Genomic DNA, 26,247 nt, shown 5'->3' on the forward strand with positions numbered 1-26,247 from the left:
ATGCTTGTTGTGGGTAGGTTGTGTGGAAACAGAATGCTGTCATCTGATTGTTGAAGTGAACATAGGTGTAGCTGAAATGGATTCTATGTCTTTTAAGCTTTTGATCTGCTGGATCCACTCTGTGAAAGCAGGAAGAAAAGTGAAGCTGCTACTCGTAAGAGGATTTTTTTCTATTGTGATTGGGTTTTTTAATACCATTTTGTATAATGCTTTTGTTGCACATCTAATATTCTGAGAGTGCTAAATAATTTTTTGAGCAAGTTAGGTAGTGCAGGGGCCATTTGGGTTTGAGCCCTTTGTTCTTGCATCAAATAAAACTTAATGGGGGTGGGACAGTCACTGTATTTAATGCTACTTAGATGTACAGTTGTTCATTTTTGTCAACTTAATCCAACACTGAAATTCATGAAGGACAAGTGTTTTGATTTAGCTTTTCTACAGCTTTGTAAAGATGTACGGTTAATAATTAAACAATGAGGAGTATGCAATCTTCTCAAGTGGAGAAACTAAGACTGGAAAGGAGGTCCTAAATTCTAGACATGGCAATCTACTCTAAGGTGGATTTTTACCTTGACATTCATACAGCAAACTTGTGTTCCTTGGGTTATGCTATAAATCCTTTTTGTTCTATGCCAGTAGTCTTATCGCGGTAGTTCTTGTCCAGTTATGCAAGACAGATTGTACTGAGACATGAGGGCTGCTCCTAGACCTTCCGTGTGGCAGACTGCCCAACTCTGCTCTGCTTGAATCAATGTCCTATCAGTGGCTAGGCACTTACTTCATTTCTTGGCTCTGTTGGGCACTTAAAACAAAAAAGATGAAAAGGTATTTAGATTTTAAGACTGCTTTATTGTACACAAGGTGAATAATCACAGTGCACTGAACTTGCTGTAGCTGCATTTGCATTGCTGTGGGTTTTTACTGCAACATTTGTTTTACAAGGGCAGCAACCTCCTCCCCATGACATACTTTGAAGAAAGGGGTCATACTGAAAGGACTAGCTCCTCTCATAAGAATAATACAGACAAAATAATATAATGGCAAAAGGGAATTGGATCTGTTCTTCAGTGGCTAATGCTGTGTGTGTCCAATGATCTCGTCTCTAGGTACTGCTAGACTCGTTTTGTCGTTTAGTCGTGTCCGACTCTTCGTGACCCCATGGACCATAGCACGCCAGGCACTCCTGTCTTGCAGTGCCTCCCGCAGTTTGGTCAAAAACTGCTAGACTGCAACTCCTTTAATCTCTGATCCATTGTCTGGGGTTGGCGGGAGTCCAAAGACATCTTAAAAGTCCACACGTTTCCCACCTCTGGTCCAGGCAAATATAGAGAAGCAAGGACAGAATAACAGCTAGTCTTCAGCACTCATATAGTTTAGAATACGCAGTGCGGGAGATCTTCTCTTTACATTTTATTGACAGGTGTGATTCCTAGAAGCTTCATTCCATTAGCCAGAACAGAGCGAACAGCCTGGAACAAACAGAGCCTTGCCTGGAAAAATAAAAGGTGGGGAAGAGGAGGATACTAATCAATTTTTATCCTTACCTCCCTTAAACAGAATTAATTCATGTTCAACCATAGCAGAATTACAAACTACTAAAGAATAAAAACAAATGTTAGGATGCCCACTTTGCACCAACAGCCGTTTCTTCCAGTTTAATCCTAGTAATGCAGAAAGTCTGCTATTGTCTGTTTCACAGACACACGCCTATATTTGTATCCTTGTTCCCCATGCATAATAAGAAGGCTGAATGCTATTTCAGCTGAACATTACCTACCTCTCTGCAGTGAATGTATTTTTAGGGCAGAAAATACACTACGAACCGTATAATGTGAAGTACATATGCATGCACACACACACTGGCTATGGAAATGCTGCAAGGAAGACATGCTCATGCATAGTGATGAAGTCTTAATCTAAATTACAATACATGAAGTGGTCCTAATACACCTAGCTTAGCCTTCCCGAAGCGGGTGCCTTGCAGGTGTTTCGGACGATCGCATCTATGCACCCGCCAGTAGAGAAGGCTAATCTATCCAGTGATACACGGTCTATGGCACCAGGAAGAAAAATGTGAAAAGACTTGTTTCAGGACAATTACCTATTGATGAAATACAAGGATATCCTACATCCTGCCTCGCCTACATCAGTAAATATACCAAAGGCAATGTGTTTTTATGTTTCACAAATAACGGTGGACAGAAGGCTCCAGTGGGTGCTGTCAAGTTAAAGACAGATGAAGGGAGTAATTTACCACATATATTGGAGCAGCTTCTGGCAGGTTAAATCTGCTCAAGTTTTTGATTGATTAATTTGCCCCGAGTAACAGTGCAAACCCTATTATGTGTCCACTCATGTCTTTTGAGTACAATGGGACTTACTGCCAGCAGTCGTATGTAGTACTGCAGCCTAAACTGATTTATTTAGCATGCAACCTTATTTGGGACTAAGTCCTACTGAGCTCACTGAGGCTTCTGAATAGGTATATATAAGGTTGCGCTGTTAAGCCTGCAGCTGTATTTTTAGTTGGTTAAGCAGCCAGAATGTATTTTAAAATCAGGTAAACCCAAACATTAGTGCCACACGTTTTTTTGTCTTAACGCTGTTTGGATTTGGTGCACTACCTTGGTGTGCTGCCAAAATAGGGAATAAAGACAAGCAGAAAATAGTCTTTTCCAACAAGGATTGGTAGAGTTTATTAACTCGCTAACCCCCGTTTGTATCATTATCTTAGAAGAAAACAAAACAAAACCACACGAAACAGCTTTTCACTATGCCTCTGTTTAGAACAGTTCACATATCTACAGTATAGGTAGTATTTTGAGGGGCACTATAAGGGGGGAAGTGGGTACATTTATTCTCTCTTGCTACAATAAGCCTGAGAAAGTTGAAGTCTAACCAAAATGAGAAAGATTCTCCACACTAAGGAGAAGGCCTAAAGCGACACTTGGCAATTGCAGAAAAGGGCTTATTTAAGCAATGTATCTCCTCACCCCCACAATTATTAGTATGGGGCCGGAATTCATTTTAAGCTAAACCACAAAATGTATGTACTTATTTGAGATATACCCCACCCTTCAGCAGACTGCCAGAATGGACTTCTTTGCAAGTTACACATCTCTGGAGTAACACATTCTGTTCAAATAGCATCTATTTTACTTTACCTCTGCTAGTTCTGGAACACTGCCTTTCACAGGTAGCATTTTGTGAGCCACAGCTGCTAAGTGACTGAAACAGAAACAGTGATATGAAACAAACTCTCTAAAACCCTCAGTACGCAACTCGGTGGCATTTGCTAGGGATGTGCAGTGAACCCAAGAATTGTGTTGTATCTAGTGTTTATAAGCAACCCAATTTGTTTTGAATCAGCTGCGTGTTGTTCTGATTCAATTCCATTTTGGGGGCCCAAATCTGATCCGTTGGATATGAAACTCTGTTTTATCCACCTCCCCATTCACTATAATGGGGAATCTATAAACTGCTATAACTTTATTTACTCCTCACGTATAAGTGAATGACATTTGCAAGCAAATGACCCCTCAGAGTGGATTAAACCTACCAAATGGATCGGGCATCATGGAAATTAATGTATTTCCATACAAGGAACCTTTGATATTACTTTTTTTAAAAAAAAAAAAGTTTGAAACTTTTTCATTCTCTGCCACAATTGGATGCAAATTTCAAACCTAGTTGCTCCTACTTGAGAGAGATAAAGTCTGCCAAATTCCCAAGATAGAGATAAAGCAGTTCTCCTGTAAAGGTGGAAGTAACCATTTTGGAGTGGAAAAACAGACATCACAATTCCTTCTTTATTTTTATTTTTATGCGGAGGAAGCAGTTTGAAAACTGGGTACGTGAGAAAGGTCCCCCTGGGTAAGAAACTTGTCAGAGTTCAAACAAACAGACTCAGGGGCTATTCTGCCACGTGGTCTGACTTTTACAAGCCACCCCAATTTGCCTAACTCTGGCACTTGCATGCTGCTCTGGTAGCCCAAACTCAGAGAAAACACGACCCAGGTATTTACTTCAACATCCCTCCCTCAAATCACAGTGGTTGGAGTCCACTGTGAAAATAATCAACTCTTGTTTTAAAAGCTAGACCTGTCCATTCAAGCTCTGGGCATTTCTCCAGTCGGGTTGCTTTCTGTTTCTCTGAAAATAAAAGGGGCTGCGGGTGGGGGAAGGGATGAGCATTTAATTAATGAATTGGAAAACGAAAGCAACGGAGTTGCTCGGAAGGTTGGACACTCCCTGGTCTATCACAATAGGCCTTGTCAATTGTGTGATCGCACCCCCTATTTACCTTGCCACTCAGCTTTGTTACCAATGAAATTTACTTAAGAGCAGGTTGTGTAACCACAGTTCTATAACTCAAGGGTTACCAACAAACAGAGAAACCACCACGGCTTGGATCCTTCTGCCAATGGAAGAGTCATTTTCTGACCTATTAAGATGAGCGTTGTGTGAGAAGCGACTCCTCCCAAACCGGAAGAGTTTCTCCCGTTTGCACACGTTTTCCTCAATACCTTTTTATAGCCCACTGGAATATGATGATGATGATGATGATGATGATAATTTATTTATACCCCGCCCATCTGGCTGGGTTTCCCCAGCCACTCTGGGCGGCTTCCAACAGAAGAATAAAACACAGTAATCTATTAAACATTAAAAGCCTCCCTGAACAGGGCTGCCTTCAGATGTCTTCTAAAAGTCTGGTAGTTGTTTTTCCCTTTGACATCTGTTGGGAGGGCGTTCCACAGGGCAGGCGCCACCACCGAGAAGGCCCTCTGCCTAGTTCCCTGCAACTTGGCTTCTCGCAACGAGGGAACCGCCAGAAGGACCTCAATGCTGGACCTCAGTGTCCGGGCAGAATGATGGAGGTGGAGACGCTCCTTCAGGTATACTGGACCGAGGCCATTTAGGGCTTTAGGGCTATATGATACTTTATTCACCATGTTTCTCATACTGTAATACAGAGGGAGCAAGAAGAGCCTGTGGCTTCCCAGAGGTTGCTTGACTCCTAAGCTCACATAAGTTCCAGGCAGCGTGGCTAATGGCCAGAGATGTTGGGAGTCCAGAAACATCTGGAAGGGCACAGGTTCCTCAGCCCTGATTTAACGCCACCCCCAGGGCACTGCAATCCTTCACTGGAAGAACTATTGCCTTGCCACACTTGCACAGGAATGCACTCAAATAATACCTGTTTAATTATACTTGTGGATCTCTGGATCCACAAGGAATAATCGGCACGTTTGGAAACATCTTTGCCCTTGTTTTTAAAGGAGGGAAACAGAAAAGAAAAAGCCCACAACTTTAGGGGGCACAAAACCGGGGTGGGAGCACCTCAACAGCCACCACTGACTGAACATGCTCAGCGGCCATAAAGACATTTTGCCCCGAGGCACCTCATGAGCTGATTTCAGTCCAGTGACCGAGGCCAACAGTGCAGTGTGTCAATAGAACTGAAATGTTCATGACATTTCAAGCTTATTTACTTTTATGGGAGGTGAGGGGAAGACTCTGCGGAAGCCTCTTCAATATATTGCACAAGTATTAGCAGGCTCTTCATGTACAACTTCTCCAGGAGAGCTAGAGCTATCTATCAGTGACTCTTTCATGCCATTTTATGAGTAATAACTAGGACTGTGAGAGCTGCAAGCAAATGCTTCCATTTCCCAGGATATTCCTCCGCAGTCTGGTTTTTCTATTCCCTCCCCGCAACAGTATTTTATCAGACTCAGATGATGGACTTAACAGACCATTAAAAGTAACTGGTTTTTCTAGATGAGGCAGATTCAAAGTCTATGAATATGTACAGTACAGGGTTTCCTGGAACAGTGTGCCAGAAAGAAAGGGGTGGGTCATTAAGGCTGGGAAATGAAATAACACTTGTCAGAAGGCACATTTCAAAGTTTTCAAGCCTGATTCACAGAATGCACTCTTATGAGGCTTATTATTATTATTATTATTAATAATAATAATAGAAATGCAGTATTAACATATGAAGCAATGCTCAAATGTTCAATCTAAAGAAGTTCATTCTTCAGTGAACTACTGTACAAGTTTAGGTTCTAGGCATAGATTTTGCTCCAAATAAAGCCTAAACTTTGGAATGAGGGTCTGTGAATCTAATTACATCAAACTACTTGTTATCGAGCCTGCTTTTAAAATTTTTTAAGTAGGCTGAATTCTTGTCAAAGGGTAAGACGTTTCTCTCACCTACCTTAGTTTAAGGAGATAGGCAACAATATGCTTGGGCTGGAGATCTTGAGAAGACTTGTATAGAATCTCATCATACCTGAAGAGAAATAAATCGAATAGCTGACACATACTTCAGAATCTGATCATAGCTAGGATACGCCCAGGTCACAACTATATTCCCATACTTATTCTCTTTAATGGAATACCTGTGATTTTCTAAGTGATGTAGCAATATTAAAGGATGAGGTAGCCTGTGCCTGGAGTCTCACAATCTAATAGACATGATGCACAGTCTGAGCGGTAGAGTAAAGTCCGTCTATCACCTTCCTACTCTGCCCAGCAAGCTATTCCCCCCCCCCCCCCGAGTTGGAGAGTGGTGCCTCTCTGAGGCCAATTTGCCTCTTTCTGATGTTATTTATGAATTGCCTCTCCAGTAAAAAATGCCTGAGGTTATATAAAATTAAAAAAACATCTCCCCAACTTGGTTTGCAGTCACAGCAAATCACAAGTTAATCATGAGTCATCAAGGAAACCCTGGCTCGTTTCTCAAAAAAATAAATTAAAAGGTTTTGTTTTCCAGCTGTTGGGTTTACACAAAACAGAAGGCCTTAATTAAACTAAAGTTTATATGCCAACAATAATTACTTACGATCATGGCAGTAAAGAAATCAACGTTAAGATGCTGGGCAGGGTTCACACATAACAATAAGCTTTGGTTTAATAAAACAATGGAGCCATTGAAACTAATGGGACTTCAGCTCTCACTTAAGCAAGCAACTAAGTGAACAAGCAAGCAGAAGTTTGCAACGTATATCCTGAATACCTGAGAAGGTGCTGAATTAACGAAATAGCCTGTGGATCTTGTAGGCATGCAGCGTTAATGTGAGACGCCTGACTGACTGCTCCACACATCTCTTCTAAACTGGGTGGAGAAAAAGACAACAGCGTCACAAATATTAAACATCTAAAATGTTTACGCAATTTTACTGATGGAAAAGAGCGACATTGCCTTTTCATGAATATTTTCATTGTACTCAACAGAACAGTTTTGCTAAAACCAAACTTGAAGAGATTGGGAATCCTAAATCCCAAGATTAAGAAACAGTGGCTGGGATCTAAAGAGTTTTTTTTAGTTGTGGCCAAGGCTTTGGGTTGGCCCCCTGAGGACCCTGCCCCAGGCTCTCGCCATTTTCAACTGCACCTCTTACCTGTGCAGTCTGGCGTGTGTGTACTGCAGGAAGACACCAGTATCACCTCGGCTTTGGAGAATACGATCCCAGCTGAACTGATAATCAGATAATAGGAGGCCCCTGAAGTCCTGAAATGGTAAGTTATTCAAGCACCTTGTAAGCCGTGACAGCATCACTTTACATTTTCTCGTGAAATGATGACAGCATCAACAGACCTGAATGATAAATGCTGCGAGCCCAATCCTTTCAGCTGTCTCAAGAGGGTTGTCCAGTTCTTTGGTTGCTAAGTAGATAACAAAAGGTGAGGTGGGGAGAGTGTCAATGGCTGGATTTCAATGTCACACTAAACTGTGGATTGGCAAACCATAAATGAGTCTAGCCTTCTCCTAGGCTTGCAGATTCCTTGCAAACTCCCTTATGCTCCTCCTGCTTAACTTGCAGAAGGAGTTCACAAGTTTTCACATCTGTTTTTGGTTAACCGCAGGTCACTGTGCCATCTGAACTGGCACATTGGTCAATGCCTATAGGGAATTTTAACAAGTCAGCTTAGAAACCAGGGTTTGAAGTGATCTTGTTTGAAACTAATGGTAGCTCATGTTAAGCACCATTTGTTGGGCTTGGAGGACACAACAAAAATGCTAAGGCCAGGCAGGCATTTCCATTTGCACAAGCATTACGTTAATAAGAGAGACGGATCAGCTAACTTTTTGCAGAAGCACTTTGTTCTATCACCATGGAGCGAGCTTCATCCAAAACATCGTCAAGGAAAACCACTTCTCCTTTCCGAGTCCTCATTCCTTGAACTCTTCCAAAGGGCACATGCTGGCACCTACAGGAAGACAGGGGACCAGAAATGCCTGTCGTTTTATTTTCCAAGGTACATAAACTAGAAATGTTATTCCTTCTGAACAGAAATATTGTCAGCACATCTTGGGATTCACAACTGTGCTCAGAAAGAAATTACTTTGTCGTTCTTAGTATCTGGGCACATGTTCAAACATGAGGTGGAGAAGAAGGGAGATCATTCTTTCAGGCAAGCAAATAAATTTGCACTGACTGAGCAATCAGAAGAACTCAACACTGAATTCCTCCAACAGGGCACCTTCAAAGCCTTAGTATGCCATAAAGGTGTGTGTGTTGCCATATATTTCAAAAATCGAAAATCTGAATAGAAAAATTAAGTTGTTGAGCTTTTTACTAGCGACATGGACTGCCAAACGTCCAGATTTCCCTGGGCATTTCACCAATTTCTGCCTGGACGCTGCTTAAGGGGGTTGAATACCGGACGTATGGCAACTCTGCTATAGATATATAGATAGGCAAGTACACATTTACCTTTCTGCCCATTGGTAACCCATTAATTTTAGTATCTGGAAGACCTGTTGAAAATGAGGGACCTGGCTTTTATCTGTCTTGAAAAAGGGAAAGAAGAAGAAGAAAGAATCATTAAATGTACATTCAAACAGACACACAAGTGGAATATCCAAGGTGGCACAAATAATGGGGATAAAGGATGAAACTTGTGTGTCTGAGAACATGATATTCTAACATAACCTTTGGAAAAGCACTCTCAGGTAGGCGAAATCAAACTTGACAGAAAGATCCAGTCTTGAGATGACCACCCATCTCCAAAAAAGTGTCAGAAAAACTCCACCCTCACAACTTTAAAAGCTTGTCAACTTTTTATTTGCTCAGGCCACAGGTTGTACCAGAGATTCTGGGTTGTAGCCAATGGCGACCCTCCATTGATGGAAAGCTTTGATCCAGCAGAAACTTCCATCCCTGCCCCGCAAGCTAATCTCACCCCAGCACTATATCTACTTTCATTTATCTTTCCTTTTGCTTCTGCCAAAGGCAGTGGGGATTGAGGGCCGAATCAGAATTATGTGTTTGACGGGCTGAGGAGCCAGCCCACCCTGCTCTACACCCACCAGCCTGCAGGACAGCCAGACTTACCACATATATCATAGTGTCAGGATTCCTTTTTTCCACTCTGTCTATAGCAGCAGCAAGATCTCTGGAAAAGAAACAAATACAGTCGTGCCTCGGTAGTCGCAACAAAATCTGTTCCGGAAGTCTGTCGACTTCCAAAACGTTCGGAAACCAAAGTGCGGCTTCTGATTGGCTGCAGGAAGCTCCTGCAGCCAACTGGAAGCTGCGGAAACCCCGTCAGATGTTCAGCTTCCAAAAATAGTTCGCAAACTGGAACACTCACTTCTGGGTTTGGGAGTCAAAATGTTCGAGAACTAAGCTTTTCGAAAACCAAGGTATGACTATAAGACCAAACGAAACTTTCCAAAATTAAACAAACTTTAACTTACTCATTGTTAATCCTTTTGCGATTATGATTTGCCACTGGTCAGTATTTTGTCATGTCTGTATAACAGAGGATAAGGCTGACTGCCACTCTATAATGAGACGCATCTCACCAAGTAGGCTGGAGCCCCATTTATCTCAACAGGTCTTACTTTGGAGTGGACACGTATAGGATTGCTCTGCAATAGCATCAGAATGCTGGGGCATTTCTACAGCAGCACCCAGGTTATAGAACTCCTTCTTTTATTTATTTCACAGAGCTTTTAGTGTGGGTGACAGTTCTGGGATGTTGTTTTTTTGCCAAATTCTTTTATGCCTTAGTTTTTATTGTATTAAAGTTACTGCTAAACAATCAGGCAAAAAGAATAATAATACTTGCCTCGTTAGGTAGAGCGAGGTTCCATCACTCCGCATTACAGCAGAACGGTCCCCCTTTTCGGACAGGTAAACTACTCCTGTTCCTTCTCTAGAAAAATGGGAGAAACAGAAAGGAATGAAGCAACCATATTTGATACACAGGGGATCAGTCATAATCTCACTGCGCATTCCTAACCATAGTCTACTCAAAAGTTAAGTCCCCTTTAATTCAACGAGGCTTACTCCTAGGTGCATGGGTTAGGACTGCAGCTTGTGATCACATTTCTACAATCACACTTTAAGGTTGTTTTCAAACAAGGGTGATTGGGGCAAGGACTTTTCACAAAAAGGAGGTGAATACTCCCTTTCCTCAGAAACTTTACTGTACCTTCCAGCTCACTCTCACACCTCACTGCAAATGTCTATGCTTCTTCCTCTATGAACCAGCCCAGATCCTGTACACCCCACGCAAGAGAAGTATGGAGGGTGGTCACGTGAGAATGGGCCTTTTCGGTGGTGGCCCCCCATCTATGGAATGCTACTCCCGGGGAGACATGCTTGGCACACTTTGCCAGTTTTTAGGCACCAGGATGAGACTTTTCTGTTTACTCAGGTCTTCAATTAATTAATGCTGCCCTGTGGTGGTGCTGATCTTTAGGACTTTGTTCTCATTAATTCATTGTTAGATGAGCATTTTATGCCTTTTGTATTGTTGGCTTTTTTATAATAATAATAAAAAATCTCTGGTTTTAAATTGTTTTTATAAGCTTCATTTTTGAGGCTTTTTGCCATAAGTGACTAATAAATTAAATAAAAATAAAAATGAATCCATCACGTTTACATTACCTTCACCCTTCCCATTCTCACCTGCCTGCAGACTGCCAACCCTAACAACCTAGAGCAAACTTTTCACTTTGTTAAGAATATCAGTATCAATTCAATACATGGTCCTTCCCCGCACAAAGCACGGGTAGGGCAACTGAGACCAGAGGCCAAATGCAGCCCTCTACACCTCTCCATCTGGCCCTCAAAACTCTCCCCAGGCCACATTCCTCTCTGGCCCTGTTTTGCTAACTGCTTGTGCCTGGCTAGAATGTGCACTTGAACTATGCTAACACCTTACACTTGTCTGGATGGAGGACACAGAGGGTATGTGAATGGATGCAGAAATCAGCCTACTGCACAAAGGTAAAATTTACATTAACTGCTCCGCCCCAAAATCCCAAAGTTCAGAGAAACAGGAGAGGTGAGGATGGCAGATGGCTCAAAAGCTGCAAACAGAAGAACCTGTTCGTACTGAGTTTTCTTAAGGAGTCCTTTCGTGTCCAGCATCTTTAAGACTTCTTGGCTTTTCTCCTGGTAGAACGATTCTCCAGAATATTCATCAAAGCACACTCCCAGGCGCTGAATGGTCCCACCAGGACAAAAAGAAAACAGTGTTACCGTGAGACAAAGACGACCTTAATTTCTGTATGTGCGTCATTTTGAATCAAGGTGGTGAACTGAACTTTTGAAACCACACTGATTTTGTGTGCTTCTTGGAATTCCCAAGCAATGCCAGATGTGAGGCTGTTAGTGGTATATAAATACTGAAAAAAATGGACCCAAGTTAGCACCTTGTACATCCGGGCATAGTCGTCAATGCTAACGTCTCTAAAACGTTGCCACAATGACACCGCTTGTTCTTCATGTGCCTCCAATTTTCTAAAGAAATCTTGTGCCAGCTTTTTAATGTTTTCCTCCTCTTCTGATGCTTTATTGGCCTGTACATAAACCTAAACAAGTGAAAAACATGGGTCAGGATTAACTCAGAACTCTCTCCAACTAGGAAAGGGACCTAAGGCAGTGGCGAAGCAAGGTTTTGTACTAAGATGGTCCCAAGTTGAATCCCTGGTGATCATGATCTCAGGAAGCAGAGCAATATATCTGGCATGAGACCTTGGAGAATTGCCATGCTAAAGGAATGAATGGTTCGAGTCAGTATAAAGGAAGCTTCAAATGTTCAAGATAAAATAGAGTCTGAATTGTCCAACAAGGTTATCTAGAACACTGTCAAACAGTATCAGTATTAAAAAGCTATCAGATGCTTGTAGCATTCATTCCACACAGGTGCTCAGTTAAAAGAGGGCATGTCTGTGCTAGAGATTTGTTAATAGTCATTCTATCAGAAACCCTAGTTATGTATGTCTCCAGAGAAATGGTGGTATAAAATTAAATAAACGTAATGTGAAAATAAACAGTATTTTAAGGCTCAATTATTTTTTATAAATAAAATACTTATTATATACTGCACTTTCATTTAAAAATAAGCAGTGTACAGCAAGCAAACGCACACATACACAATTTAAAAACCACATTTCATCTTCACTTTGGAGCATGCACTCTGATTAACCTCCCCCTTTCAGATTCAAGCTCTTTCAGACTATTTCACTGTGGATTAACGTACCTCAAAAAGATGCTGCAAAGGATTAGATTTTAGTTTTTCTTCAGAGCCAAACTGCTGGAAGCCAGCTCCCAACAAACCTGTGTTATTGTAGCCAATACAGTATTTGTTAAGAAAATAACTGCATGAAATGCAAATTAATGACACAGTATTTTTGACTACTTTTCTGCAATAGAATCTTACCAACCTGCTAAGCATATATGAAGGGTAGAATAGCCAAGAGCATAGTGGTAGCCAAGACCTGTGTTGCACTTCACAGCAAGTCCCTATGTCACAGGGGCACAGCGCTCCTCCTCCTTGCCAGCCACCTCTGTACTATAGCAGAGATCCTCAGGCTTAAGAGGTTGAACACAGTTGTACCTTGGAAGTCGAACAGAATCCGTTCTGGAAGTCCGATCAACTTCCAAAACGTTTGGAAACCAAAGTGCAGCTTCTGATTGGCTGCAGGAAGCCCCGCCGGACGTTTGGCTTCCAAAAATAGTTCGCAAACCGGAACAGTCACCTCTGGGTTTGCGGCGTTCGGGAGCCAAAATGTTCAAAAATTAAGCTGTTCGAAAACCAAGGTACGACTGTATAACCTTCTAGGACTCTCCTTCAGGCTCCTAGAGCTCTTTCCCAAGGCCACATCCTTCACTGCTCCTGCTCTAAAACCTCCTTTCAGGTGTTTTTTGTTTTATTCTGTTTTGTGTTTGCCAAGATGGAACATGTCCCTGGACTGTTCCAATGCCTTTTTCCTGCCTGACTAGAGGCTGGAGGTTTGTGTATGTAAAATCCTTCGAATTTTTAGCCTACTGTGTGAAGGAAAGCGCCACATTCATGGCTCCACCGACTTTTGCCTCTGGCTCCCACCACCCCTGGCATGGGCCTGCCCACTCCCACAAAGGTTGCCCACAAGGGAATGCAACATGTGGACTGAAAAGGGCTCCCCACCCCTGCACTATACTTATCCTGAGAGAGAAAGGAGGGAAATTACTTACCAAACTGCATGCCCCAATCTCCAAGGTAATTTACTCTTGTAACATGATGTCCCGTTGCTTCTTTGATATTTGCGATGAAATTTCCTGAAAACAGAGCGTGACCATTATTGATCCTAACAGCATACTTCATCCCCAAACACTCAGTTATATGTAACCCACACTCTGCTTTTCTCCGTGACAGCCAACAAAAATAATGACTCGATAAGGGCAGTTTCCTGCTGGATCTCTAAATAGTCTGAATGTGCTTTTCCAGAAACACTATTTCTTCTACACATTTAATTCAATGTTAAAGAGCCTCCCTGTTTGCATTGTGTTCCATTCATCCCAGAAACACAGTAACTTGGCGCCTCTAATCTGTGTAAATGTTATTACTCCCATGTTACAAATAGGTAAAAAAGGCACAAGGAGGTTAAGCTTGAAGGCGATGAGCATAACAGCTGAAAGAGAATCTCAAGCATGCCATCATTGTGCAGCAACGGTTTCTCATTAAACATGCAATCTCAGTGTGATCTCACTGGACTCCATCCGGAGTTGCAATTCTTCCCTAGCTGCACTCAAAAGGAGGTCATGTATCCGTATCTCAAAGTTGTGACCCACCTATTATTGCATCCTCTGTGAATTTGTCCCCTCCCCTCTGTGTTGCGTACGGGAACCCAAAGCTGGGAAAAGTCATTCTAACTCAGCCTATTCCCCACATGATGGTACAGAAATTCTCTCTGGTCTATGTCGCAAGGTTTTTTTTAGGATAAATGTCTTAACATGATTTGTTAAGTGCCTGTCTCAATCCTGCCTTGACTGACTTTTCCTACGGCTGACCTTTCATTTTGCTATTGCAGAGAGACTCAAATCCCTTATGAATGCTTACATTACAAAGGGTAAAGGTAAAGGTAAAGGGACCCCTGACCATTAGGTCCAGTCGTGACCGACTCTGGGGTTGCGCGCTCATCTCGCATTATTGGCCGAGGGAGCCGGCGTACAGCTTCCAGGTCATGTGGCCAGCATGACAAAGCCGCTTCTGGCAAACCAGAGCAGCACATGGAAACGCTGTTTACCTTCCCGCTGTGGCGGTTCCTATTTATCTACTTGCATTTTGACGTGCTTTCGAACTGCTAGGTTGGCAGGAGCTGGGACCGAGCAACGGGAGCTCACCCCGTCACAGGGATTCGAACCGCCGACCTTCTGATCAGCAAGCCCTAGGCTCAGTGGTTTAACCACAGCGCCACCTGGGTCCCATTACAAAGGGAGAGAACCACATAGTACAACATCAGGATTATTGATTAATTGATTGCCTACTACCTGTCTCTGTCCATGGAGTTTTCTTGGCAGGAATACTGGAGTGGCTTGCCAGTTCCTTCTCCAGGTGGATCACGTTTAGTCAAAACTCTCCACTATGACCTGTCCATCTTGGGTGGCCCTGCATGGCTTAGCTCACAGCTTCTCTGAGTTATTCAAGCCCCTTCGCCACGACAAGGCATTGATCCATGAAGGGGATATGGAACAACTGATTGGTTCAAAATTGGGAAAGGAGTACGACAAGGTTGTATATTGTCTCCCTGCTTATTTAACTTATATGCAGAATTCATCATGCGAAAGGCTGGACTAGATGAATCCCAAGCCGGAATTAAGATTGCCGGAAGAATTATCAACAACCTCCGATATGCAGATGACACAACCTTGATGGCAGAAAGTGAGGAGGAATTAAAGAACCTTTTAATGAGGGTGAAAGAGGAGAGCGCAAAATATGGTCTGAAGCTCAACATCAAAAAAACCAAGATCATGGCCACTGGTCCCATCACCTCCTGGCAAATAGAAGGGGAAGAAATGGAGGCAGTGAGAGATTTTACTTTCCTGGGCTCCTTGATCGCTGCAGATGGTGACAGCAGTCACGAAATTAAAAGACGCCTGCTTCTTGGGAGAAAAGCAATGACAAACCTAGACAACATCTTAAAAAGCAGAGACATCACCTTGCCAACAAAGGTCCGTATAGTTAAAGCTATGGTTTTCCCAGTAGTGATGTATGGAAGTGAGAGCTGGACCATAAAGAAGGCTGATCGCCGAAGAATTGATGCTTTTGAATTATGGTGCTGGAGGAGACTCTTGAGAGTCCCATGGACTGCAAGAAGATCAAACCTATCCATTCTTAAGGAAATCAGCCCTGAGTGCTCACTGGAAGGACAGATCGTGAAGCTGAGGCTCCAATACTTTGGCCACCTCATGAGAAGAGAAGAATCCTTGGAAAAGACCCTGATGTTGGGAAAGATTGAGGGCACTAGGAGAAGGGGACGACAGAGCACAAGATGGTTGGACAGTGTTCTTGAAGCTACGAACATGAGTTTGACCAAACTGCGGGAGGCAGTGCAAGACAGGAGTGCCTGGCGTGCTCTGGTCCATGGGGTCACGAAGAGTCGGACACGACTAAACGACTAAACAACAACAACACTACCTGTCTCAAGGCAATTCATAAGCAGACCATTAAAAGAGCTAAGAAGTGCTTACAATTATACACACCCACCCACCCACCCAAAGATAGGTTTAAACAAAACAAGTCATAGAAGCCAGAGCAGTGTTGGGAGCCTATTATGGTGCCAAAGGCAAACCATCAATTCAGTGACACCACAAGTGGGGGTGGGGGGAGAGAGAAACACCCACGGCAAGCAGGCCAGCCACATGAGCATAGAACATAGAGCATCAGCTATCTTACCTATTATTGTAGAGCGCAAATGACCCACATGAAACTTCTTTGCAATGTTGGGTGAACTGCAAGAAACAACAACAGTTACCAGTTGAAGTTTCTTTCCCCCCACATGCTCAGTCCCCACAGCACCATCTCCCAAACAAATCGGTTTCTATGTTTACCCCACACAATGAAAAATGTAAATGAAAATACAAGTGGCATGGTAATCCCCCAAAACAACATATTAAAGTAAAAGCAAAGCCACAGAGTAGGATCCTGGGAGATAACCCCGTTCCAAAATGCACTGGCAGCTTTTTTGTTACTTGAGAACTCAATGTACTTCAGCAGTTCCCTTTGCACAACAGACTTCTATGCGTGTGACAGGACTTCCCCTTCCTCTCCTGCCACCTGCAGTTCCCCACACAGCCTCAAAATTTGATCCAGAGAGCATATTTTAGAGGCACACAAGGGGAGGGGAGGAAGAATTCTCACTGTTCAAGTAGAAAACTGATAGCACTGCAATGGCTACAGCCCATGACCTTCAGAGATTTATATGCTAATCCATAGCTCATTCATATACTCTTCATGCACATGTGCTATTTCATATATTTTACTGAATGGGAAAATGTTAGTGTCATAGCTGAATTGAGAGGAAGGGAGGATGCAGCAGGTATGCTACAGAAGAGGATATTTAATATGGTTGAAAACCTGTAAGCACACAATCCCCTAATAGAATTGAAACTATCAGCTGTCATCTTTGATGAGGCAAAACCACCAAACTACCGGTCTACATAGATCAAGCTTCTTTAGTGCCTAAAGAAGCCAGGCTGGCTATCTAAAGAACTTTTGACTGAGTTAAGATTTAAAAGGGATATGTACAAAAAATGGAAAAGGGGGGAAATCTCCAGAGAGGAATTCAAACATATAGCCAGCACGTGTAGAGACAAAGTCAGAAAAGCTAAAGCACAGAATGAACTCAGGCTCGCTAGAGAGGTTAAAAGCAACAAAAAGGGCTTTTATGGGTATGTCCGTAGCAAAAGGAAAAACAAGGAAACAGTGGGGTCACTCAGAGGAGAAGATGGTGAAATGCAAACAGGGGACAGAGAAAGGGCAGAACTCCTCAATGCCTTCTTTGCCTCAGTCTTCTCCAAGAAAGAAAACAACGCCCGACCTGAAGAATATGGAGCAGATGATTCAGCAGGGGAAACACAGCCCAGAATAAGTAAGGAGGTAGTACAAGAATACTTGGCTAGTTTAGATGTATTCAAGTCTCCAGGGCCAGATGAACTACATCCAAGAGTATTAAAAGAACTGGCAGAGGTGATTTCAGAACCACTGGCAATAATCTTTGAAAATTCCTGGAGAACAGGCGAAGTTCCAGCAGACTGGAGGAGGGCAAATGTTGTCCCTATTTTCAAAAAGGGGAAAGAGAGGACCCAAACAATTACCGCCCAGTCAGCCTGACATCAATACCAGGAAAGATTCTAGAGCAGATCATTAAGCAAAGAGTCTGTGAGCACCTAGAAAGAAACTCTGTGATCACTAAAAGTCAGCATGGGTTCCTGAAAAATAAGTCATGTCAGACTAATCTGATCTCATTTTTTGACAGAATTACAAGCCTGGTAGATGAAGGGAACGCTGTGGATGTAGCCTATCTTGATTTCAGCAAGGCCTTTGACAAGGTGCCCCATGATATTATTGTAAAGAAGCTGGTAAAATGTGGGCTAGACAATGCTACCATTCAGTGGATTTGTAACTGGCTTACTGACCGAACCCAAAGGGTGCTCATCAATGGCTCCTCCTCATCCTGGAGAGTAGTGACTAGTGGGGTGCCACAGGGTTCTGTCTTGGGCCCAGTCTTGTTCAACATCTTTATCAATGACTTGGATGATGGGCTTGAGGGCATCCTGAGCAAGTTTGCAGATGACACCAAATTGGGAGGGGTGGCTAACACCCCAGAGGACAGGATCACACTTCAGAATGACCTTAACAGATTAGACAACTGGGCCAAAGCAAACAAGATGAATTTTAACAAAGAGAAATGTAAAGTACTACACTTGGGCAAAAAAAATGAAAGGCACAAATACAGGATGGGAGACACCTGGCTTGAGAGCAGTACATGTGCAAAGGATCTAGGAGTCTTGGTAGACCACAAACTTGACATGAGTCAGCAGTGTGATGCAGCAGCTAAAAAAGCCAATGCAATTCTGGGCTGCATCAATAGGAGTATAGCATCTAGATCAAGGGAAATAATAGTACCACTGTATTCTGCTCTGGTCAGACCTCACCTGGAGTACTGTGTCCAGTTCTGGGCACCACAGTTCAAGAAGGATACTGATAAGCTGGAACGTGTCCAGAATGAGGGCAACCAAAATGGTCAAAGGCCTGGAAACGATGCCTTATGAGGAATGGCTTAGGGAGCTGGGTATGTTTAGCCTGGAGAAGAGAAGGTTAAGGGGTGATATGATAACCATGTTCAAATATATAAAAGGATGTCATATAGAGGAGGGAGAAAGGTTGTTTTCTGCTGCTCCAGAGAAGCGGACACGGAGCAACGGATTCAAACTACAAGAAAGAAAATTCCACCTAAACATTAGGAAGAACTTCCTGACAGTAACAGCTGTTCGGCAGTGGAATTTGCTGCCAAGGAGTGTGGTGGAGTCTCCTTCTTTGGAGGTCTTTAAGCAGAGGCTTGACACCCATCTGTCAGGAATGCTTTGATGGTGTTTCCTGCTTGGCAGGGGGTTGGACTGGATGGCCCTTGTGGTCTCTTCCAACTCTATGATTCTATGATTCTAAGCTACCGGTAGCTATTTCCCAGGCCACAGTGGGACACAAACCAGAGCAGTCACTTTGGAGAAAGGAGCAAGAAGATGACTAAAGAAAACCTGAGTCAAGCATCATAGTCCATGGAAAGGAAAGAAGCAAACAAAACCAGACTCAGTCCAATTAATCTACGTTGGTCCATAGCCAAATATATTTGTGTAACTAGACTGCAGACTCGTAAGGCAGCCAAGGCATTTTAGAAATATGCTTCAAAATAACTGAAGCTGAAATCTGCATTGAGTAGAAATGTACATGATTGCGCCTATGAACTCACCTAAACTCAACCAGAATTTTTCTTCTTGGCAATCCTGAGAAAAGTTCACTCTTTATCCCATACTTGGAGCCATCCTCAAACACTTGCTGCAACACTGTCTTAGAAGGCAAAATATGTATACAAAAAAAGGCATTGATCAATAATGAAGAATTTCAGAAACAGGTTGATATCCCTTTCACAGAAAAAGCAATCAGTTCCACCTGAAAGTAAACTTTAAGCATGGTAAACCAGTGGTGTCCACACTTTTTTCAAAGAGGGCCAGATCTGATGAAGTGAAGGGCCGTGGGGGTCGACCAAAGTTGTTGAGGTTTTTTTTTAGGATTTAACCCCAGGAAATAAACTGCCACAGGGGCCAGATTAAACCGACTGGTGGGCTGGATTAGGCCCCCGAAACACATATCCCACTTACAGTTCTAACCTCAACAGCAGCTAACTTCAAAACTTCAACTCACCACTTGACACTAGTATTGTCAAACTGTCCTTTTCCTGCCATTTGTCTTCCCTCGTGTATCCTGTCTTCTTGGCTTGTAAGCCTGACGTTTGCATCAATTTAGTAGGATTGATGTGAGATGCTTTGGAAGACAATACTTGTCTGAAAATGGGATCCAGGCCCAATTGTTGCACCAACCCCAGGCTGGGAAAGGGTTGTCCTGCCCCTGGCCAGCAGTCTCAACAGGGCTGTGCATGTGGCTGAGACCCTGCTGTTCTGTAAAGCTCTGCTGGGCAGTAGCCAAATTAAGCTCACATGCTTACCTTGGAACTCGATGGGCCTTACTTTCAAGCAGACACATACAGGATCGCAAAATAAAAGGAGCGGTTGGTTCTCACTTGAGAAGTGTTTCACCGAGTGTGTGATCTGCTACCCAGAGAACTGCTGATTCTCAGAATTCTACCACACCCCTATCTATGCTTATGCTTTGCTTTGAAATCAAGCCTGCTCATTTTAAGAGGCCAGAGCTCCAGCAGCTTTGAATCTCCAAGCATCTGTGACACCACATGATGTCATCAAGTATCTGTGGTGGGCTTGGAAGACTGGCAGCAGCCAGAGCTTACTTCGGATTCTGCCTTCCGGTTCAGTTTCCTGTGCCCTCCCTTGGTGAGCTGGGAAAGGCAGTTTGTTTTGCAGCAAATTTCAATGCTTCACTCATCAAACACCTCGTTCAAATCAACAATGTTAACTAAATTTATGTTTCCCCAGCTTTTAGCTTAGTAAAATGAAAACCAAATGGACTGTTGAGGTTTTAAGTTTGCTGTGTTAGTCGTATGCTTCACTTTCTCCCCAGTTTTTATTGTATTTCAGTTGTTTTTATTTTGTTACCTGCCTTGGAACAAACATTTATGTAAATAAAGACTGTAACCGTCAACACACTAGGAATTAAGCCCCATTGAAAATAATAATAATTTACATTTACATTCCAACTTTCCTCAATACATAGTTCTCCTCCTCCTCATTTTATCCTCACAACAACCTTGTGAAGTAGGCTAGGCTGAAGGTGCAGTGATTGACCCAAAATTACCTAGTGAGCTTCATGGCTGAGTGGGGATTAGAAATCTGGTCTCCCAAGTCTTAGAGCAACACTAACTGCTACACCACACTGGCTCTCATAATGGAACTTACTTCTAAGAATACATGTATACTTTTACAATCTAAATGCTCTAGGGTAGTATCCACACTGCAACCATAAGCCTTGATTTAGACCCCCCCCCCCATTTATATCCAATAGCATTTTCACTGCTTATATACATTGGGTCTTACCTTTGCTAGTAATTCTCGATTTATTGTGAAGTTTACTGTTCCTTCACCTGTGCTGATTTCACTCACCACTGGATCACATTTTAACTAAAATGAAAACACATTGACAACAGTGGATCACACAATCAATGAGTGGCACAGTTGACACTGTTTTGTTATCAGTATTATCCTATGCAGGTAGATCTTAGTGTAATTATATTTTGAGAGATTTCAGAACTACTTTATGTTGTCTTTCACTGCTGCTGAATGATGAGAATGGCATGTCCTTTACACAATTAACAATGCAAACACTACCAGCAGATGGTGCTTTTTAGCACCCATTACATGTCACTTGAAGACAGGAGTGCCTGGCGTGCTCTGGTCCATGGGGTCACGAAGAGTCGGACACGACTAAACAAACAACACATGCCACTTGCTAATGAGCCTTACAATTAAAAGTTTAGATTTCCGACCTGACATAGAATTTGTGTAAGTTGTTTAAGCTATACATGTTCAAACATGTAACACAGAGACATTAGCAGATTAGGGCCCCACAGTTAACACACACAGTACAAGAATGTGCATTAGTAAAGTGACTGCTTTCCAGATTACAATTTTACATAAAAATTGGTGATCGTAAAACCTTTGTAGAGCACTGTCCAGAAGACAGTGATGTTAACATGGAACAGGCAGACGTAATCTGCGGTGCACGAGTTGTGGGGTTGCAGTATCCTGCACCTGATCATTTGCAACCTACAAAGTTGAAGGCAAGCAACCATTTTCCTGCCCATTATTCCCTATATGTGCAGAAGAAGCACAGGGAGGAAAAGAGAACATAGGAATCAGCCTTTAGGCCAGAGATTTCCAACCTTTTTGAGTCCATGGCTCCCTTGACCAACTACCATATATTCTTTCTGAGGCACCCCAGTGGGGCTCCGGCGCCCAGTTATGTCACCCCTTGCCTGCAGAGCTGGCAGCCTCTCACCCTTTTCAAAGACCCTCCCTTGTGGGGTGTTCCCTCAGCCTCCTCTACGCTCTCCTCTCCTTGGGAGTCTTCCAGGCAGCTGCTGCTGCTACCCCCCCTGCCCAAAGAGAGGTGCCTCCTCACACTGCCCCACAGCCACCTGGGACTTGTCTGTCCAGACTCCATTCCCAACAGCAAGGACTGGATGGCTGGACTCCCTCGCCTGCTTACTCTGAGGCCACCTCAGCTCCTGGCAACCAGCACCCCTTGACCAGCCCCAGAGGCACCATTTGCCTGGGGAGCTTATAGCCAGGGCTGCTGCAACAAACAGCCGTGCAAGCCTTTGGGAGGCAGAGATGTGAAAGGGCATCAGAGGAGGGTGGGGGGAGGAAAGAGGGATGAATGCCAGTGTTGCCTGCAGCACCCCTGACCATCATTCAAGGCACCCCAGGGTGCCACAGCACACTGGTTGAAAACCACTGTTTTAGGCTCTATCAGGGATGGACAACCTCTGGCCCCGTTTAACCATTACAGTATGTCTATGCTATATAAATAGTCCCAGTCTCTACCTTCCATTCATTCACATACCTATGGTTTATTTATTATGGTTTTATATCTGCTTTTGTTCAACCGTGAACAACCCAGCCAGGTGGGTGGGGTATAAATAAATTATTATTATTAATTATTATTATTATTACGGAATACGTATATTGTCATTAGATCCTGTTTTGATAATACTATGTTGTACAGGATTTTGTGTAGCCTTTTGTGGGGAAATTAATACAAATTGCTTTTTTTAAAAAAAGAAAAGAAAAAGAAAACCTTTGGCCCTCCAGGTGGTCGGACTCCACCTCCCACCAGCCCCAGTCTGTATGGTGAGGAATGATGGATGTTGTTATATACAGCAACATTTGAAGGACCACAAGCTTCCCACCCTGGGGCTATGCTGCCCTGTTTTTAATTGAATAAACACATTACAGTAAGTAGATCTCCACATACCTTCTTTGCCAGCTTCTGGGCTTCAAGCTGAATATCTGACTTTGAATAATTGCTGGAGCAATTATCCAGCACAGAACTCACAGAGAGTTTGAAATCACACGCCTGCCTAGGGGATGAATAAAAAGAAGAAATTAAGGGGGAAAGTTTCAGAAGCTTTTATTTTATTGCTGCATTGCTGCACCTTTATTTATTTGCACACTTTACTGAACAATTTAAATACAGTGGTGCCTCGCTTTACGAATGCCCTGCTTAACGAAATTTCCGCTATACGAATGGATTTTGCGATCGGAGGTTGCCTCGCAAGACGACGAGGTTTTCTATGGCCGCCGCTTCGTCTTGCGAAGCGTGGCCAAAAAACCTCCGATCACAAAACCTATTTGCAAAAGGCATTCGTCTAGCAAAAGGGGAACCAGCTGTAGGAAGGGAAGAAGGCAAAGAAAGATCAGCTGAGAGGCGCTGACAGCTGTCAGCGCCTCTCAGCTGATCTTCCTTTGCCTTCTTCCAGCTGTGGCTGGTTCCCCTTTGTTTTCCACTGGTCTCTGCCGGTTGCCCCGAGCAGTGAGGGGCAACCGGCAGAGACCAGCGGAACACTAGCGCGGAAAGAAGGCAAAGGTCTTTCCCCGCCTCATGTCCGATCCAGGCGGGAGGCGGCGGCAAGGAGAAGCTCTTCTCCCGTCGCCGCCTCCCACCACGCACAGCCGGCATTGAACGCAGCTTTGGAGACCTCCGAAGCTGCGCTCAATGTCGGGGGAGGCAGGCGGGAGGCGGCGATGGGAGAAGCTTTTCTCCCGTCGCCGCCCCCCGCCACGCACTGCCGGCATGGGGCTTGGCAGCGGTGGGGGAAAGGCGCAGGATCGTTCCTTCGCCTTTCCCCCACCCCGCCCGACAGAGCCGGATCCGACGAAGCTTCTGAAGCTTCGTCCGATCCGGCTCTGTCGTTGGCAGCAGCGGCGCTTGCTCTCTTGGCTCGGGGAAGCGCCTGCCTGCCTTCCCCGAGCCAAGAGAACAGGCGCCGCCACCGCCACCAGTTTCCCCGGAGCCCATAGGAACGCATTAATTGACTTTTAATCCATTCCTATGGGAAACGGTGCCTCGCTAGACGAAATTTTCGTAGGACGAATTTAGTCCTGGAACGAATTAATTTCGTCTAGCGAGGCACCACTGTACAATTACAGTACCAAACACAAGGAGTGGTTTTTCCAAGACGTACAGATGTTAAGCATTGTATGCCACCATCCACATGGTATCCAAGCAAATTTGGGAAACCTTTTACATTACAGATTCAGCTCACATCCACAAGGTATACATTAATCTAAAGCATTAAGATAATTTCTCCATGGTGGCTGCTGCAACTGTGATGAAAGGGAGAATACTGTGCTAGTGTTAATAAATGATAAATTGAGACCATACAGCAGACATAGGCAAACTCGGCTCTTCAGATGTTTTGGGACTACAACTCCCATCATCCCTACCTAACAGGATCAGTGGTCAGGGATGATGGGAGTTGTAGTCCCAAAACATCTGGAGGGCCAAGTTTGCCTATGCCTACCATATGGAATCAAACCGGTCTTCGTCATTCCTCTTATCATCCTTCATATCAAAATAGCAAGTGTTTATTTGTACTGGATTTCTTTTGAATACTAAAAGAATTATAACAAGTTTATTAAAAAATTCCTAAGTTATAAACAATGGCTAACTGAAATATTAGCAGCATCCTGACTTTTAGTCATCCTCTTGTCTTAGCTTGGCAAAGATATTTTTAAAAATTAAAATTATTAGAAATAACTCTACCCTTTTCTTGACACTGGAACAGCATATATTGACTTAATCAAGTTTTCTGGCGGCGTCTCCAAAATATGTGAAAGCTAGATTGAAAACAAATGATCTATATTAGCTAGAACAAAGTCAAGGTGCACGACTTCTGAGACCAACAGTGTCCCGCCCCCCAACTTGCCCATCTTTCACCAGAGTGTGTGTGGTGGTGGTAGTGGAGTTAGCGAGCTGCTATCTTTATAGCTAACTGCTCTCTGCAGTGAACTTAAATGAAGCTTATGCACCAGTTCCATTCTTCCATCCCAGCAACCTTCCCAGGAACATTGTAGCAAGGAGGAACCAGGAACCAAGGCGAGCAGCCGGGGCAGGGCGAAAGCAGCCCCCGACCCCAAGGGAGGGACACCCTGGCTGCAGAATGAAGGGGGAGCAGTACCTGAGCAGCGATGCTCCTCCGGAAACGACACGCCGCCATGGCGCGCCCTCCACCCCCTGCCGTAGAGTCGGCTCTTGGGAGGAGGAGGAGCCACTCGGCTCCCGCTGCCAATCGGATTGTACCACTTTCTGTCCGGCAGGGCAGGCGCGAAAGATGCGTACTCGCCCCGCCCCTTCCCTCCCTCTGGCCCGGCTATGGTGGAGTGAGGGAGTCACATGACTAGGAGGGGCACAAACCAGACCGGCTCGTACCATTCTCAGAGAGAGGGGGGGAAGCGTCGCGAAAGGAAGGATACAAATCAGGTCCCGGAAGTGCCGGGAAGGGAGGTGGGCTCCTCCTCGAGTCCCGTTCGTGGAGTTTGGCCGCTGCACGTGGACCGGACTGGGGCCGCAGCTATGAGCACGTGCTCAGTCTCCAAGGTGAGTCAGGAGGGGGAGGGTGCGCTGCCCCGCCCTCCGCTTCAAAGAAGCCCCCCCCCCGCGCGCGCGCCTGGCTATCGCGTTGCCACGCGAAGATGGCAACGGCGGTCGCGCGTGGTTCGCCGCCCGTTCCTCGAAGCATGCGCTTTGGGGACCCGTGAAGCCGTCTCCTCTCGCTTTGCCAGTCCATACGTCGCGCCTGTAACGCCTGAGAAGGGGCTCGGCTGCCAGGGTGGTTGTCAGAGACGCTTCTTCCCCCTTCCCGCTCAGCTGTAATGAAGAAAGATAAGCGCAGGAGACTCTGAGTCTCTTTTGACCACCAAAATGTGGAAGGAGAAAACCAGGAGGAGGGACAGACATTACTCTCCCACTACTGTTAGAGCCTTATTCAGAAATACGGCTGTTGTAAAAAGCGCACACATTGCACATGCTCTAATATGCCCAGCAGGTGGAATATTTGAAAGGTGCAGCATTTTCTCATCTGGAGATGCAGTGAAGGGATGGGAATTTCCATCTGTTGACTGTCTGACTGGCCTACATCAAGTATTTATTATTATTATTTATAAATTTATATCCTGCCCTTCTCCTGACGGTCACGTGGTGGTTTACAATAAAAGCACAAAAATACATACCGTAACATAGTAGCAAGCAAAAATAATACCCCCAACA

General features: G+C 44.1%; 2 protein-coding genes across 14 annotated transcripts in view; one reads left to right on the forward strand and one right to left on the reverse strand.

Annotated features, from left to right (window-relative positions):
• Window positions 1–828: 828 nt before the first annotated feature.
• RARS2 (arginyl-tRNA synthetase 2, mitochondrial) lies at window positions 829–25,428 on the reverse strand. Of its 8 annotated transcripts, XM_088665980.1 has the most exons (21): window positions 25,160–25,225; window positions 24,745–24,818; window positions 22,954–23,059; window positions 21,015–21,098; window positions 19,711–19,830; window positions 19,259–19,356; window positions 16,186–16,241; window positions 13,485–13,568; window positions 12,511–12,587; window positions 11,681–11,839; window positions 11,362–11,468; window positions 10,087–10,173; window positions 9,348–9,408; window positions 8,727–8,803; window positions 8,096–8,220; window positions 7,607–7,674; window positions 7,410–7,519; window positions 7,025–7,123; window positions 6,224–6,298; window positions 3,165–3,228; window positions 829–1,490 (listed from the first exon to the last, which is right to left on the reverse strand). In XM_088665980.1, the coding sequence occupies exons 8-21, from the start codon at window positions 13,492–13,494 to the stop codon at window positions 1,404–1,406; spliced, it is 1,206 nt and encodes a 401-aa protein (XP_088522106.1). In that variant the 5' UTR covers window positions 13,495–13,568; window positions 16,186–16,241; window positions 19,259–19,356; window positions 19,711–19,830; window positions 21,015–21,098; window positions 22,954–23,059; window positions 24,745–24,818; window positions 25,160–25,225; the 3' UTR covers window positions 829–1,403. The 8 variants fall into 8 exon arrangements, with proteins under 8 accessions (XP_088522106.1, XP_060128566.2, XP_088522107.1 ...); XM_060272583.2 differs by lacking the exon at window positions 19,711–19,830 and having other exon boundaries at window positions 25,160–25,338; XM_088665981.1 differs by lacking the exon at window positions 24,745–24,818 and having other exon boundaries at window positions 25,160–25,268.
• The window catches only part of ORC3 (origin recognition complex subunit 3), a 34,255-nt gene continuing 33,425 nt past the window's right edge, over window positions 25,418–26,247 (forward strand). For all 6 annotated transcript variants that reach the window (XM_088665976.1, XM_088665977.1, XM_035109419.3 and 3 more), the window contains exon 1: window positions 25,418–25,578. Coding sequence is in view for 2 of the 6 variants with exons in the window: in XM_035109419.3 (XP_034965310.2) it covers window positions 25,555–25,578 (24 nt within the window). In the remaining 4 variants the exon portion in view is untranslated. The remainder of the gene's footprint in view (window positions 25,579–26,247) is intronic.

The sequence above is a fragment of the Zootoca vivipara genome, chromosome 3, assembly GCF_965207765.1.
Source record: "Zootoca vivipara chromosome 3, rZooViv2.hap1.1, whole genome shotgun sequence".
NCBI lineage: Eukaryota > Metazoa > Chordata > Lepidosauria > Squamata > Lacertidae > Zootoca > Zootoca vivipara.